The 16,828-nt window shown below is 46.7% G+C and overlaps 2 protein-coding genes across 4 annotated transcripts in view; one reads left to right on the forward strand and one right to left on the reverse strand.

Moving 5' to 3' along the window:
* SLK (STE20 like kinase) overlaps positions 1-2,724 on the forward strand; it is a 49,208-nt gene extending 46,484 nt beyond the window's left edge. For all 3 annotated transcript variants that reach the window (XM_067300209.1, XM_067300211.1, XM_067300210.1), the window contains one exon: positions 418-2,724. In XM_067300209.1, coding sequence (XP_067156310.1) covers positions 418-564 — 147 coding nt within the window. In that variant the 3' untranslated portion in view covers positions 565-2,724. The remainder of the gene's footprint in view (positions 1-417) is intronic.
* Positions 2,725-4,494: 1,770 nt separating this feature from the next.
* The window catches only part of COL17A1 (collagen type XVII alpha 1 chain), a 47,243-nt gene continuing 34,909 nt past the window's right edge, over positions 4,495-16,828 (reverse strand). Inside the window, 13 exon segments of the mRNA XM_013959796.2 lie at positions 4,495-8,517; positions 8,705-8,734; positions 8,736-8,776; positions 9,032-9,094; positions 9,595-9,735; positions 9,939-10,391; positions 11,227-11,379; positions 11,655-11,768; positions 12,395-12,484; positions 13,679-13,807; positions 14,829-14,912; positions 15,521-15,658; positions 15,924-16,049. Coding sequence (XP_013815250.2) covers positions 8,404-8,517; positions 8,705-8,734; positions 8,736-8,776; positions 9,032-9,094; positions 9,595-9,735; positions 9,939-10,391; positions 11,227-11,379; positions 11,655-11,768; positions 12,395-12,484; positions 13,679-13,807; positions 14,829-14,912; positions 15,521-15,658; positions 15,924-16,049 — 1,676 coding nt within the window. The 3' untranslated portion in view covers positions 4,495-8,403.

Raw genomic sequence — 16,828 nt, forward strand, 5'->3', positions numbered from 1 at the left:
GTTTGCATGTTATCTCTCTTTTAATGTGTTCCCTCTTACAGGGCATACGTGCATATTTGCATGTAAAACCTCTTACCTGGAGGCAAAGCTGGTTTTTAGGAATATATTTCAGAAGCCAGTAGGATATTGCAAAAATTCTGAGTGCTAAATAACAATAGAAGGTTTCCTTTAATAATTTTATTTTAAAATGGAAGATACCAGGTTTTCACACAGTTTAATCTACAGGCAGAGATGTTCTTTCTTAGCTTGCTGGGTATTGGTTGTCTTGCAAATTTGATACTTGCTAGGTTTGTTGTTGTTGTTGGTTTTTTTTTAGTCATGATCTGTGAAGTTATGATTCTTCATCAGACAATATGTCACCAGTATCATTGGCTTCTTGTACTTATATTCCTATGACAATCTGATCTTTGTTTTTAGACATTGGAAGAGGAATTTGCTAGAAAACTGCAAGAACAGGAAGTTTTCTTTAAAATGACTGGAGAATCTGAATGCCTTAATCCTTCAACACAAAGCCGGATTTCCAAATTCTATCCCATCCCCAGCCTTCACTCCACTGGGTCATAACTCTGGGAACTGCTGTAGGTTTTTCATGTTTGGAATTCTCCATCCTCATCATCTAACCTGCTATAATCTGCACCGTGCATCAAAGGACCGTAGCGCTCTGTTTTCAGTGGAGACAATCAGTGGCACTATCCATTTTTTCCTTCTCCTCTGAATGGAAGAAAACGAAAAAGGAGAACAGACGTTGGTGTATAATGGTAATGTGATGTCCTTCAGATGTTTCAAGAATAAGTGGGGTTTTTTTAATCTAAGACTCAGTACGTTACTTATGGGTTTGGCTTCGAGTAAGTAAGCCTAAAATAATATAATCTTTATGGTCACAAAAAAAAAACGGTTTCTCATGTGAACATTTAAATGGTGTAATACTAGTTCTACTACTGTGTTTTTAAATGTCCAATTTCTCCACAACAGAATTCCATAACTGAAACTGCCATAAGAGGTTTAAAATGTTGTAATGTTGAGTAGTGTCTTCATAACAAGGACTGAAACTAATTACTCAGAACATGCCAACGATCAGAAAGATAAACCCTTACATTTAAACGTGATTGGTAACAGCAAAAGCCTTTACAACTTCTTTAAACAAACAAACAAACGCACACAAACCTCTGGCATAAATTAAACTGAACAGATCTCCATTGCATATTTTGTCCCTTAATTCCATAATGAAACGGGGTGCTAGCTGAATTAATACAGTGCCTGAAACGCGTAGATATGCTACTCTTGGCAACAAGATAGTGTTTTGTCATTAAAGAAAACTTCCTTAACATTGTTGTTACTGTACAAAACAAAAGAATTCTTGCTGCTACTGCCATTTTTGTCATAAGTCCTCACCCTAAAATATTTTGCACTAAAATATGTAAAGGTGAAAAGAATGCTAACTTTAAAATGCACAGTTTATTATTTTCCTTAGCTATTACAGGTGGATAGTTCTACAAGTGGAAAAACTGTAGAATGTATTTTTTGGAACACAGTGTGCAAAATGCACGTGGTTTCTCTAGCTTTACCTGGAATAGGTAAAGCCATCTTTTTGTTCTTACCAAAGCCTATTCATTTAAGCTCCTCAGAAAAGTGGAGGTGGATGGTCATATTTATAAATAACCATGCCTGAAGTCTGATTCAGTTAGAAGTGTTAGACTTGTTTTTTTTTTTTTTTAATTTTAGTCATTTTATTTTATAGAAAGATTTAAGTTAAATATACAGACAAACTACAAAGCTGGGGTTTTTTGCTTTTGTTTTGCTACATACTAACATATATGGTTTTTATTTTTCAAGTTCATAGATGTATAATAAGTTATTTACCTGACTGATCTGCAGTGGAAGAAGTCTGAAATGTTTCTCATATAGCTGGTAGGGAAATATAACTGTATTAGACCACTTTTAGTGCACTCCTTTTCATGGTTAGAATTTGAGTCATATCAAGACAGTATTATAAGCTGTACTTTGGTATGCCAAAGTTAAATCTGTAAAATAGTGTTTGCTTTCTGTCATTTGAGGCCTATCTTTCTAGTCTCTTTGGGTATCAACTGTAAACATTTCCTTTTTGTTTTGCTAGCTTGCATTAAATGTGAGACTGGTGAACATTATATGATGTTCATTTCATGGGAACAGTATTGATGCATGGGAATGAACTCATAAATAACATAGGACTTTAATCAGATTGGGTTGAAATCTTGGATGCTGAAATCCTTGGATGTTGAACCTATACCTTCTTAATGAAGACACTTAAAATTTACAGCACAGTAAAAATAATTGGAAAGTGCATGTTTTGATTTAAATTTTGTAACTTTTTGATAAGCATAATTACTTTAATAGCTAGCCTTAATTTCTGGCGTTTTATTATATAAATATGTATTGTGTACTGTTGTAAATTCACATACCATATCTCTAGAATGTTACCTGTTGCTGAATGCAAAGTTCTTTAAATTGTTTATTCAGTAGGGTGAAAAATGTCTTTGAAAGCCTTCACTTTTTAAACTACACCATTATAAATTGACTGTTACTAAAATAACGTTAAAATAATCCTTATCTCTGTATTGAACAGAATTTATTTGCAATTTCATATAAAGTAGGCTCAGTGATTTATTTGGGGAGTAGACATGGCAGGCAAATTTCCCCTTCTGAATTCTCTCTTCCTTCATCCACATTAAATTCTCAGAGAAGGGTGTTGTCTTCTCCTTTTTATACTCTTGGTGGTTTCAGTGATAATTTGCTAATATATATTGACATACTGTTTACTTCTGTCTAAATCTTTTAAATCTATTATTTGAATTCCATCCTTTTCCCAGAAAACCTCTGTAATCTGATCTCCTTGCAAGCTGTACAAATAAATCACTGCGTTCTCTGAAGAAGGGAGGGATTGAACGTGGCAGCCGAAGCCTTAGCGAGTGTTTGGTCGGGCCTTGAGTCATGGAGCGCTGTTAAGCAGTTGCAGCCTTGTGAACGGTACTGAGAACTGAGAGCTGGTGTGAAAATGCATTTTTCTGGAATAACAGGAACTGGCATGGGTACTTATGCATTTAGACTGATAAAATTGGTTTTAAAGCATTGTGGAACATGAAAGAGGTGCACGCTATTATATCAATGCCAGAAAATTCAGTTCAAATGAATTTAGTCTCCCACAGGCCTGGAAGAGATCTTCTGAGATGTAAAATCCAATCTCTCTGCTTGACATGTCACTAATCCCTTTAACAAATGTAACACGTTCCATCTTAAAGCTAGTTAGGTATATTCTCCTTAGCTGCAAATAATGGATTTTCTTACCGACATTTGGGCAGATCTCATTTCCCCTGTATGCCCCTCAGAAGACGATCCCAAGTCAGTATTTGCTCACGTTTGTGTTCTGCATCAAAGTACTTTGAACAGGAAAATCCACAAAGGCAATAAGATGTATGAAGTGCAGTGCAATATATCGGTTTTTCCTTGTATTTACAATTGATCCTCGCAGAAGAACTGCCTGTAGGCCCGTGGCCTCTGACAGGTTCAGACCTCAAAATTTGTTCTTAGCCTCTGAAAGCAAATTTCAGCACCTACTGAATCAGCTTTCTTGGGACAGGATCTTGTAAACGCAGGAGCCGGTGGTGGTTCTTGCATCGTAACGGTTACTAGAGCTCAGATATTTGCGGGATCGTGTCATCTTCTGCTAATGCAATATTGCAGATAGGCTGGGGAGATCTTTGGGTAACCAGGCTTCAGTTATTCTTGCTGCCAGCTGCTCCTACAGTGAGGCCCTGGCCCATGTTGCCAGGAGGCGGCTCTCTGCAGGCAGGTTGTCGGCCCCGGAGGAAAGGGGCCGCGTGTTGGATCTCGCGCCGGGGGGATTTCTGCCATTGGCTTGGGTGAGGGGGAGATACCCCAGCCTGTTCGTTCCTCCCTGATTCCAATAAAATGTATTTAAGTGTTTTTTTCCATGCACTTGGCTGTCTCTGCCGAATACATGGAGAAGCATGTACAGCATGAAAGGATATGATATTGTGGTTAGGGTCCAAAAAATGACATATGTTGTTGTTCTTATGTTTGACTAGATATATCCTACTCTAATATTACAGGTTTTCTTTTAGAAGGTGCCAGGATGTCTGAATACAAATTCAGAAGAGGCAGTAATGTAGCTATTGATAAGGCTGGTTTGATTTGCAGTGTCATGACCAGTGGCATTTACTCAGTGATTTTTCATGTCATTTTTTAAAAATTATATTCATTCCAAATTGCATCCTTTTTTTTCAGGGTATGTTTTAAGCTAATATTCTTTCAAAATTACATTTATGGGTGTTCGATATCTAACCAGTTGTATGGTATAGCAGTCAGCAGGCTGGCTTTTAAAAAATGATTTAAAATCATTTAAATCATTTTAATCATTTAAAATCATTTCATTTAAAAAATGAAAACCCTTCTTTCCAAAGGGACTTTCTCCATTATAACTATGCTACTTTCCCCCCCCCCCCCTCTTCTCAATAAATAAATAGGAAACTTAGCACTTTAGCTAAGTCAGAGCCTGACAGAACCAAACAAAGCAGTGGTGTAATTACTTTCATCAGACCACAATACAAAAATGCACTTTATGATGGCAAATCACATAGGACATTTAAGTTAATTCTCCAATATCTGTCTTGCAAGTATTTCAAGGACACTTCGATACACAGAAGTTTTAAATAAGGTTTTTATAATTCAAACACTTAGATCCGTATTAAGGTAGTCTGATTTTCAGAGCTGCTGCGTAGCTACGGCTCCTAAGAACTCAGAAATGCTCGTCCTCACTGAAAGAGGGAGAACTTGCTTAAATGTGCAAATGAGCTCAAAATGTCAGTTGTTTCCACTGAAATACTGCTTTTTGGATAATCTGCTATGGGGAAAGCGGGACAAGTATTTGAGGAAAGCGACTATGCTGTCATTACAGGAAAGAGCAGGGGAAAATTTTTATGATCATCACTGTGTAGGTAACTTTCTGCTTTTTACGTTAACATTTACAATTCTTGGTCATTTTACTTGACAGTCGGTACCCGTGGATCTCAGCAAAGCTCCCTTGGGTTGATGCGTCCCTGCACATTGCCCATTCCCTGACTTCTAATGTCAGAGTCACAGCAGATTTGGAAGTGAGGTCAGAGAGAAGTATCGTTGCTTATTCACGGGATAGGCCAAAGTCAGGATACCCCGTCATGTGTCTTGGAGTCTTACAAAAGATAAGAACAGATGAAGGGAGGGAAGCACAAAAGAATCTCTATAGTGTTCTCCTGGCTAGGAGGGATATTGTTTGCAGAGCTTTTAACGATGCTGAAATTAGTGGTGATGAAGCATAGCAGAGTTATTAACGCTGTTGCATAGTACTGACCAGTGCAGAAAGGAAGGGATGAAAACTGTTCCTCTTTCTGTGTTACGCTTATAGAGAATTTGGTCTTGCTCAGATGTGAAAGTCAGGAGCTCATTACAGCCGTCACAAATGGAGGAGGTTGGCCATTCGCCCAGGCAAATAACCTTTAACGTAGGGCTTTTCTAGACTATGACTTTTCAGTAAAGCCTCATTTTTTCTGCTGGAGCTGTAGCTCTGGTTCTCACTGTGTGAATAACATACCGCAAGGTGGCAGGACTCCAGCTGGCTGCTGTGGCCCAGGAGAAGGCACGGAGCGCTCTGCTCCAGGAGGCTGGTGTGCTGGCAGATCACACCTTATTTGAGGCCAGTTACCCTTTTGAGACAGGCCCTTTGGTTTCCTTCGGTTGTTCTCCATCTCCTTCCTCTTGCCTCTCACGCAATTGGCAGGGTAAAAATTTGTGAATCCTCATCCTGCCTTTCTATAACTACTGGGCTTTTGGCATGTGGGCAGTCAGTGGATCCAGAGAGAGGAAGCAGAAGACCTCTTTTGACTAATCACTGTAAGGACGTGCTCAAAACCAGCTAATGAATAAGGACTTACATAATTCTACTGTACCAAAAGGAGAAGGGAGTAGTTTAGTCCAAAAATGCTTTTATTTTCCACAATCTCTTCCACATTTACCAACCTAGGTAAAGCTTCTTTCATGCTGATTATAAATCACCCAGTCTAAAATGGTGGAAAAAACAGAAAGTGGAAGGGGACATTGAGTGAAATCTGAAATGTTCAACTGTCATTCCCCTGTCTGCTGTCAGAAAGCCACCCAGTGCTCTTCTGTGATAAAGCATAGAAATCCAAGGTACCTCCAACCTCACATTGTCTCAGCAATTTGTTGAATGTTTTGTGTTAACTGCACACACCAAATTATTTTTGCCTTACATGAAGGAACCAAAAATGAGACGGATGAATAATTGGCTAAGGATCTGTGTATGAACAGCTCATGGAAGTGAATTTGCAGTAGCAGCCATACAACAGGGTTTTTCAGCTTGTTTTTTTTTTTTAAGTAATTTGATTTCATGGCTTTCTGTAGAATATTGTAATAATTCTGCTGTAAATACAATAAAATGAGTTTGCTGAGATGACCTCCGGTTTTGTTCATGGAAAGCTTACACAAAACACAAGTGACTGGTGAGTGAATGGGACACTGATATTTTTAAAATAATGTAGTATAAGTAGTACACGTTGTACAACTGCTTGTGATTTCCTGACTGCGATAAGCCAAGGTGTGAGTGTAGATTTAACACAAGCAGGACACTGTTTTTAGGGGCCTGATGACAGGGTTGGAGGGGTGCCAGTCCCAGGGTCCTACCCCTGTGACAGCCGGTCTTCACCTCAAGTACAGGCAAAGGAAGGAGGTGCCTGCTGCTGCCTGGCAGTGGAGCCCCTCGAGCGATGGTCCTAGTGTTGTGGGCTGCGTTACAAAGCAAATCAAAGACTGAGAGATTGCACTGCCTCAAACTGCCCTCAGATGTCCGACCCTGGCCTCTGACACAGCCTGCGAGCACCTTGCAACAGTCCCAAGTAGTTGGGGATGATCTGTGGAAGCACAGCTGCAGTGCTCAGACGTGACAACAAACGCTACAGCTGCAGTCCCTCACTGCAAGGCCTGGTGGGTATGGTGTAGCTCAGCCATCACCCAGCTGCTAGGGTGTTTTTCTTTTGTTTTTTCCTTTCTTCCATGTTACAACATTGAGAAATTTAGATTCTGTGAGTATTGCCTCACTGTGAGTGAGCTGATGATGGCAGTGGCACCCTGGGACAGCCACCATCAGCTACTCAAAGCGAGAGGTGTCTGCCCGTGACCGCACGGAATCTGGTACTGACTGCCAAATGGAACACTGATCAGGCAAGCTTTGGGTGAAAAACACACTTTAATAGGATGTTTACATTAAAGTTATTTTTCTTCCAGTGTTCAAAAACTAGAAAATATAAAAATATTTTTAAAAGTCAACAAATTACGTTTAAAAGTGCTTCAGTTCTGTCCCTGTGCATGGCATGTCTCACCGTGCTGCTAGCAGCAGGAACTGCAAAGCATGTGATGACCCTGGCCCCAGAACGTACTTGCCCTTGCTGTACCCACATGTGCTGAGCCCGTCGCAACAGGAGCTTGTCAAAGGAGACGAGGCGAGATGGGCTCAGGAGCTGGGTTAGCACGTGGGGCAGCGTGAGAGCACTGCAGAACTGAAGATCTGGGAGGGAGTCACTGTCCAAAGCAAGTCACCAACCGGGGGGACAACAGGTGCTGAGCTGGAGTCTCTAGGGTGGGGACTTCTGGGGCAGAAGTTAGCACTGCCGGGTGGCCAGATGGGGAAGGCAGAGCCCAACCAGGCCGGGTACTTCTCCCTGTGTCACCTGGTGCAGGGCCAGGCTGGGCTCGGTGCCTGATGTGGGTCAGTGCTTGGGGGCACCTCAGTGCAGCAAGTCCCCTCCCAGGGACCCCTGAGCCGCAGGCCCGCTCGGTGCCACCAGCACTGGCCTTCGCAGGCCCTCCCGCACGCAGCTGGCGCAGCAGAGGCTGCGGCCCCAGTAGCCGGGGAAAGGAGGGCAGCAAAGCTAGCGGAGAGGAAATCGCTTCCAAGCGGAGTCCCAGTGCGGCAGCAAAGCTTAGTCCCAGGGCTCCTTATAGGGCCTTTTGTCCCATGCTCAGCATCTACTCTCTAACCATTCACCTGCTGTTTGATTTTCTTGTGGGGCAACAGGGGAAATACTCAACTGGTTGGTTAAAAGCAGGTTTTACACAGCTGGGAACAACACAAGAAGCCTGGACTGGATGAGACAGAAAGCCCTTGTCAGCCCAAAGATATACAAACCCGGGAACTCAGGAGCACTAAGCCAAATACTAGCAACAGGAGCAGATACCCACTTTAGGACTGTGCTGGACACACGTAAGAGCCATTCAAATCTCAGCAGTGACTCCGAACTACCAAGTCTAAGTCGTTAGCCGATGGGCAAGGAGGATTTTTAGCAGTAAGACGGTGAAGAGTCAGGCTAATGCTGTATGGACTGTCAGGAATGCTGCCCAGTGCAGAACTGAGCTGGCTCTGTCCTTAGACCCCGACGCTTCGTCGTTTTCTTCTGCCAACATACGCTTGCTCACCTAGGACCAAGGACGTCAAAAGGAGGATTATTTGAAGGGTTCATGTTTAGAAAAAAAAAAGAAAAAAAAAAAAAAGACAAGGTGTGTGAGTTTTCCAGCAGTCCCCAGAGACAGGGCTAGTATCTGGGGAATCCTCCATTCCCTGACAGGCAAACCCTTCCCTCCTGGGGATGAGCAATGTTCATACCTTTCTCTCCTTTCTCTCCTTTCGGTCCCCTGTGCCCCTGGCGTCCTGGAGGGCCCATTGGTCCAGGGTCACCTGGAGGAATGAGAAAACCAAGTTTGCCCGTGAGTACGGTTGCCCTGTGAACGGGGACAAGCCAGGATGAGGAAGACCAGCTTAGGCTGATGCTTTGGCTGAGACCCTGAAGATGAGATGTCTGCTGTGGAGCAAGGAGGCTGTGACCTTCAGGGCAGCCCCATGTCAACTGTCCCTGTGGACATGGTGCTGCCTCCTGGGCAGCAGGAAGTTATGGGGTTACGTGTGTGTGAGGGAAAGGATGGCAGGCCTTACCTTTGGGTCCAGGATAACCTCTCTCCCCCTTCTCACCAGGTGGCCCCTGGATGGTACCATGTGCTGGAGAGGAAAATGAAGAAGAAGACAGATGAGTGGGACACATCATTTGCAAAGGACTCTGTGCTCACTGGAGAAGCAATGAATCACACTGGAAGGATACTTCTCTAGATTAGATGGGATCAAACAGACCAGGAGTGGGTTTCTGTTTTCAAAAGTGACTTGGGTCCCAACAAAATCCCAGGGGCAGTTTGTGCCCTCATGTCCCCAGAACTGCTCTGCAGCCCACCCTAGAGCCAGGGGCTGGAGCTGGTCCATGCTCAAGGTGTGTGGGGGGCAGATTTGAAAACAGAGTGGGCAGCTCTGTCCTTTTGCTCTACATTTGCCAGCCCAGCCAGGGAAAATGGGTCACAGTAGCTGTGAGCAGAGTGACCTATAAGGTTTGGGAGGAGTTTTCTACAAGCAGTGGAAAAACCTGCTGTCTGTCTGATGATGAGATTGCATCTCCCCAGCAAAGGAAGAAGGGGATGGAAAAAAAAAAATATCTCATGCACATCACTTACTTCTGAAGAAGTCCATGAGGTCCTCGGTGACATTGCCATAGGATGCAAAGACTCTGCTGATTCCAGGGGGACCAGGAGGGCCTGGGGGGCCTGGGGGTCCCTGTGCATTGTAAGACATCAGGTCTTGAAGGATACCTCGGCCTGAGGAATTAAACACGTCATTTGAGGGGAGCTCTGGAAAAGCTGCGGCTGGATGACGGGGTGGGAGGTTGTAGGGGAGAACTGCAGGCAGCAGGAAGGGTGAGGGAAGCGAACAGGCTGACAGCAGGCACGGGGGGGGGCCGGAGTTGTGGGCTGGTACGGGGAAGCTCAGGCATGGCAGGAGGAGCAGGTGTCCCACTCACTCTGTAGGCTCTCTGACACGCGGAGTGCCAGCTCGTTGTAATCCAGGGGTCCGGTGAAGGAGTCACTGTAGGATCTGCTTGAACCCATTGATCTCTTGTGTGCCTCTTCTGCTGCCAGCAACCCATCGAAAGATCCATCACTGCCCCTGGAGGTGCTGTAAGAGCCCTCGCTGCCCGTGGAGGCACCATATGAGCCCTCACTGCCAGTGGAGGAGGAGCTGTAAGATGACATGCTGTTCATGGAGCTGCTGTACAAGCTGTCTGTGCCCAGGGATCCCCCACGAGATCCCCCAGCACCAAGGGATCCTCCATGTGACTGCTCGGAAGCCAGTGACTCTCGGTATGATGCAGACATGGACCCTGCCACCAAACCACTATCTCCTTTTGGTCCTGGTGGTCCCCGTGGCCCAGGGGGCCCAGGTGGCCCTGAGATGTAGCTTCGAACTTCATCACCTGCAAAATATAAGCGGCATTGAAAGGCCTGGAGGGGTACCTGGGCCCCCAAGGCTGGGCAGAGTCATGTCCTACCACCTGGATGAAGACTAGAGTATGCAGCTCCATCCTGCCAGCCACCACAGTAACCCTCATCCACTGCCATGTCTCAGGCAGCAGGTCAGTACATCAACTCTGATCTCTATGGATGGAAAAACTGAGGCATGACACCCTCATTCTCCCCCATGCCCAGAATTTTGAGTGCCCAATCTCAGAAACCTGCTTGATGATTTTGCAGAGGGGTGCACTCCTCTTGGGCCAAGTCCAGTACCTCTGCCAAAACAGCCTTTCTTTGACCAGTCTCCCAAAAGTGAGGGGATCTCCTTGTTTTTGAAAGGCTGCCCAGGGTGACTTCCCAGTGTGAGACCTCAGACCAGCAGTCATGCAGACTTGGACCTGGCCACCTGGCAGTACAGGTGCTGCCAGCTACAGCTGAAGCATAAGGCACTTTTTTCTCGCCAGCGTCCTCACAGCTGGCTCACTGCCATCCTCCAAAGCCCACATCATCGATCACTCTGAAGGAAGGTGTTTGTCAAATAATATGCTTTTCTCACAAAAAAAAGGCTCTAGGTGACCTTACTAAGGCATCACTGTTCAGTGCAGGGCATTTGCAACTTCACAGTGCTTGTCCCTCTAGGCTCACAACATGTGAAGCACAGTCCCGGGTGGACCTGTTTGTGGAGGCAAGGTGCTGCTCCAGCCCCTCTACAGGACTGCCTCAGCAAGGGCAGAGCTGGCAGCCGACACGGGGCAGAGCAAGGCCGGGGTGAGTGCAGGGAGGATGGCATCCCCTTACTCTTCAGGTACTGGATCAGCTCGCTCCTGAACTCGTCACTGTGAGTGATGTCAGCATAGGACAGGAGGCCGGTTCCTGAGAAGCCTGGTGGTCCTGGAGGGCCAGGAGGGCCAGGTGGGCCCTGGACTCCGGAGAGGGAGGAGTATCCCACACCTTGGGAGAGGAAGAGAGGAAGAATGATCTTCTGACAGTGAGAGGACATGGAAATAGCACATGTCTGGGAATCCTGAGAGTTTAAAGGGTAGACCCCAAATTCCAGCCCCTTCCAGCTGATGTCGATGAGATCTTTTTTTTTTAAGCGACTCTGTTCCCACTGGGCAGTCACATCTCCTGAGAAGCTAATCTCAGCCTCCCTGACACCTACAAAGTTCACTTTCTTGGCAAGCTCGCACCCTCCCCACGGGCTACAAGAAACATGAGTGCCTTACTTTGCAGGTAAGCAGAGAGGTCTTCCAGAGAGGTGCCAGGCGATCCAGGGATCCCTGGGGGTCCCTGGGGCCCTGCAGGCCCAGGGGGCCCAACAAGGCCACTGAATTCAGAGTCTGCAAAAGACAACGGAAGAGGAGTCACACAAACCACCACAACCCCCATGTCCCTTCTCTGAGACTACAGGTGATGCCAGCTACAGCTGAGCATAAGGCACTTTTTTTCTCCCCAGCATCCTCTAGCGCAGCCTTCCTGGTGCACCTCGCTACCCTGCAGGGAGATGTTGCATGAGGAAGCCAGAGGACTCCAAAAAGGGTAGGAGTACGTTTTTTCTTTTAAAAACTGGCATCAGAAGCTCCTTTATGCTGCGCAGTTTGAGGAAGACAAAGGGCTCCTCCACCCGCAAGAGAGGACCTCATTGCTGCCATTCTCTGCAGGAGCACGGGAAGCTGTCTGCAGCCACGGGCGGCCTGTGCAGGCCTTGGGCAGAGCCCCAGGAGTCCTGCAGTGCCAATAACCAAGACAGAGGGGACCAGCGGAGTCTCATAGAGGGTTAGGTGTGATTACAGGCAAAAGGGAAGATTCTACACTTACAGCTGAGCTGCTCGCAGACAAGAGCTGGGGACAGGGAATATCACTGCAATGCCTTCACTTATTAGACTATGTTAATGTGAGTATGACTGTAAAAAGATCCCCGGAGCGTTTAAGGGCCCGGGGCAGGGGAGGTGAAAGATTGGCTTACTTCGCAGGTATGCTGTTAGGTCACTGTAAGATATGCCAGGTGTCCCTGGAGGCCCTGGTGGTCCGGGGAGTCCAATGTTCATCCCAGAACCTGCAAAATCAAACAGATCCAACCGTGGCATTACCAAACCAGGCCATGTTACTGCATGAGTTATGTGGCTGGGGAGTGCACTCGTGGGCAATGCCTCCTGTGGGGTGGAATGCTCCCAACAGCAGGCTGGGCTGGGAAGCAGGGCTCAAGCCCTATTCCAGACTGGAGTTAAAACCTGCCTGGTTAATTCAAACACAAGGGCACTTGCAGATGGGCAGGAATCAGGCCTCTTCCTCTTCTCCTGGGAAGAGCTCTGCACATCTTGTGAGTCCCAGACACTGGAGCCTGCTGGGACAGACAGCTCAGCTGTGACCCACCGGCTGAAACATGTGCCGCTCTCCATGTGCCCACCTGTGCACAAGCAGCTCTGGTGCAAAACAAGCTCATCCGCCACTTGCTTTTTTGCAAACTTTGTGCCTCTGTGCAATTTGCTATAATGAAGTGTTCTTCCTGATAAAATGCAGCTGTCCTGCTTGAGCGGTTGGGGTGCTTGTGTTAAACAGCAGTTTCCTGCTCTTAGAGCCAAAGAGGAGATTCCCACCATTCTTGGAGCAGCCCATTAGTGGGATCTGGCTTCCAAAGGCAGTTCAGAGAGACTGAGCATGGACCAGGCTGTTCTTTTAAGCAGATATTTGCAGTTGCCAGGATTAAGCATTTTAGCACTGCTGTTGGGAATGCTCCAGAGTCCTCTCTGCCCAGTGGTTCTTACATGTCATATTGCCACTTCACAGATAGGAAAATGAAGCAGAGCAGTGGAAGTTGTTTGAAGGAACTTTAAACTTCTAAGGGTTCCTTGTCTGGGTTGCCTTGACAACTAGTGGTTAGAGATCAGCTCTTCCACAAAGAGGTATATCCTGGCCACAGACGCAGTAAGAAAAGTGGGATAGACAGCTGAAGGTGTTGATTTCTCTCTCTACTGACTATTAAAGGAGCCCTTACAGCACAGCTAAGGTGACTAAGGTGAAGTGATGCCCCCAAGATCAGTTTTTAGCAAAGCATTTCTGGAGTCCCTGGATAGTATCTTAGCCACAGGGCATCCTTGTTCTCCCCCATGCCTCTCACAGGCCCTCTAAGGAGGTCTCTGTTCTTAGGGATTTGCTCAGAACCCACTGGGAGAGTTTTCACTGACCACTTGAACTTTCTGGTCAGCAGCCAAAGGAATAGAGGGAAACACACACTAATAAAGACCATTACTTGTCAAGTAGCTGATAACCCGTCTGGTCAATTCATCATAATCCAGTGACAGAGACATGCCATCTCCCCCTGGTCCAGGAGGCCCCGGTGGGCCCTGAGGTCCAATTAGATACTGTCGAATTTCTTCTCCTGGAAATGAAAGATGCATCTTTTAAGACCATCCTGCTGCTGCAGAGGAGCAAGGTGCTAGTGGTTCCCAGCCTGTGAGCTAAGCCCCTACTGCTAGAGAGATCACCAAATCTGTGCCTGCAAAGCTCTCTTTCCCTCCTCTGCTCCCCTCCTGAGTGCAAGTTTGCCCTGTATATGGTGTAAGAAATGTTTTGGACGGCACTGGGAACCTCCTAGAACCTGAGATCAGAGTTGGATGACAGTTTGGATTGCCCAAGGGACCTCCTCATGCTCATCTATTTCTTCAGGACACCCTGGACAACATCTTGTGTAAAGAGAGTAAGAAGTGGGTCAGCTGGTAAAGATCACGCTGAGCTCTGTGGCATTTCAGTAGCTGTTTGTCTGTCTAGAGCATGGAATCTGACTGACTCCCCATCAGATCACATACGAGGAACGCAGTGTTGGGCAACAGTGTTAATACCTTCTGGCACAGCAAAATGACACCCCAGTGATTTAGCTATCATCAGCCCCCAATAACAGTGTGTGCAGGAAAGAGCACAGAGCCATGCATCCCACCCAGCTTGTCAACAAAGGCTTGACAAGGGCTTGGGATGGGCAAGGTGGAATAGGGAGCCCTAAGAGAAGGGGAACTGGAAAGCAGATGTCCAAGCTTTCATGAGAAATTGTAAGGAATTCCTGAAAATGAGGGGCTAGGCTGATGCCACTTGGAGAGCTGAGGAAGGGAGGGGAGAGAGCAGGAAGCTGCGGAATTGTAACAGTGGGAATGAAAAGTGAACAGGTGAGAAAGAATAGCTTCTAGAAAGCATGCAAACTCTCCAGTCCAAGACACATAAATCTGTCTCCAAAGGGCTTGGAAGGAGGCTTTGCAGGTCATTCAGCAGCACCAACAGCAGGCCTTTGCCCTCTGAAGTAGCTGCAGGTACCACTGGTTGGAGGCAGGAGGCTGGCAGGGAGGGGCAGACCTCCAGGCTGCTGGGATGCTTTATCTGTATCTCTTGTGTTTCCCTTCGAGGATACTTACTCTGCAGCATGTCCAGAAGTTCTTGGTACAAAACGGATGCACTTGATACTGAACTGTCAAGTGAATGATAACGACTTGAAGAGCCTGTGGGAATGAAAAGGTTTTATGTCAGACAGGATTAAGAGGAGGGAGAAGGTGAAGAGCCAGGTAGGGACAAATGAAAGCTGAAATAATCCAGTTTAACTGGTGGAATGGGCTTCCCATGCAGAGCACCATGAATCAGCTGCTGTCTCACAGGGTGGCCATTTTCACAGTGGTTTGATCTCTGCTCTCCTGACTGAGGAGATTCCAGGCTGCTTCCAAAAGCTCTGGAAACTTCATCCACTTCAGGAAGGCTCAAAGCAGACAAGACAGTCACAGAATATCCAAGACCACATGCACCAAATACAGCACCTCCACTGGGGTGCTGGGGACCTTACAGGGTCAAGCAGCTAATGTTTAAGGTCAGATTGCTTAAATACCACAAAATGTTAGTTAACATAACCATTAAAAAAAGACAAGGCTTAGAGGACACCTAGGCTCTGCAGAGTCCTGCGCCAAGACTGTAGAAGACGGATAACTGGGTTGGAGGTCTGCTATTTAAAGACTGTTGTCTCTCCCTCTGGCTCTCATCATCTGGGTGCTGCACAAGTTCAGCTGAGAGTGTGACTCAGTACACACGCTACTTACCAACACAGGAACACAGTGCTTACCTGTTAGGTAGCTCATAACACGGGAAGCCAGCTCCGCATAGTCCAAGTTCTTTCCATCCGCCATAGTGATGACTCCAGGTGGGCCGGGTGGGCCTGGTGGGCCTTGGGCACCAGTCAAATAATGCCGTACGTTGTCGCCTAGGTAGGAAGCCCAAGACATGCCCATATCACTAGAGAGAAGGTGATGGCCAAATGCACAATGACTGGATCCTCTACCTCTGGCAAAGAGCAGGCCCACAGAAGGACAGTTCTGCAGAGGCCACAGTGGGCAATAGCACCTCAATGTATCCAACGTAAATAAGGCCAGAGCACTTAGGCTGCTGCTTCTAAAGAGAGAGTGATAGGAGCAGGAAGGAGATCGGCATGCATCCACTGACCCTTGGCAAAGTCTGGTTATACTCACTCTTCAGGAAGTCAGTGACATACTGCTGAATCTCTTGAGATGAGCTTCCACCTGGGCCAGGAGGACCAGGTGGCCCAGGAGGTCCTGGGGGTCCCTGAATTTGTCTGGATCCACCTACAGTATTCACTGTAAGAAGGAGGAAAGGTTATGGCATGGCTAGATCAGACCAAGCAAGGCTAAGGGGATGGTGGCATTGAGCCCTTCCCACAGGCCTGGAAAGAGCTTTGGGAATTGACTATGGCGGGGCTCCCCCTTCATCTCCCAACACACCCAGCACTGGCGATTAGACAGTATAAGGTCTTCAATTTGGTGACTTATAGTCCAGCTTATGCAGCCCCACAGGGCAAAGTCCAGAGACCTCCCTGGCTTCGCGCTTACAGAGCTGGTCAGTCTGCGTGCCGGAATGCAACGCTGTGTAGAAATACGGACAGGGATCCCAATCTCATTAGGCTGGCCTCACTGCCCTGCTGCTCCTGGTCCCAGCCAGCCTGCGGCACCAGCTCAAGAACCTCCTCACTGGTGTCCACTGCAAAGTATGGGTGGGCCCTATGTGACTCCAGTCACTGCAGTGTCCAGGCACCTCAGGCTCTTCAGGGTATATTTGTCTTTCCAATGACCTGCAGTAGTATTCCTCCTGACATGGAGGAGCAGAGGACTTGTTCACATGGAGGAACACTCAAGTTAATCCATATTCACTTTCAAAAGGGATTTGTTAAACTGTGTTAGTGTCCTGCATAGAGAGATGTTCTCATTCAGGATGAAAGTGGCTTAACTCACTTGCATCCTCCTGGCAGTAAATGAAAACTGAACAAAGAGCAATTTTGGTCTGAACAAAAGGATTTCCACCAGAGGGTTTAATGCAGCTTCCCTAATCCCCTCTAGAACATGGTTACCCAACCAGGACT

The sequence above is a fragment of the Apteryx mantelli genome, chromosome 7, assembly GCF_036417845.1.
Source record: "Apteryx mantelli isolate bAptMan1 chromosome 7, bAptMan1.hap1, whole genome shotgun sequence".
NCBI classification, from domain to species: Eukaryota; Metazoa; Chordata; class Aves; order Apterygiformes; family Apterygidae; genus Apteryx; species Apteryx mantelli.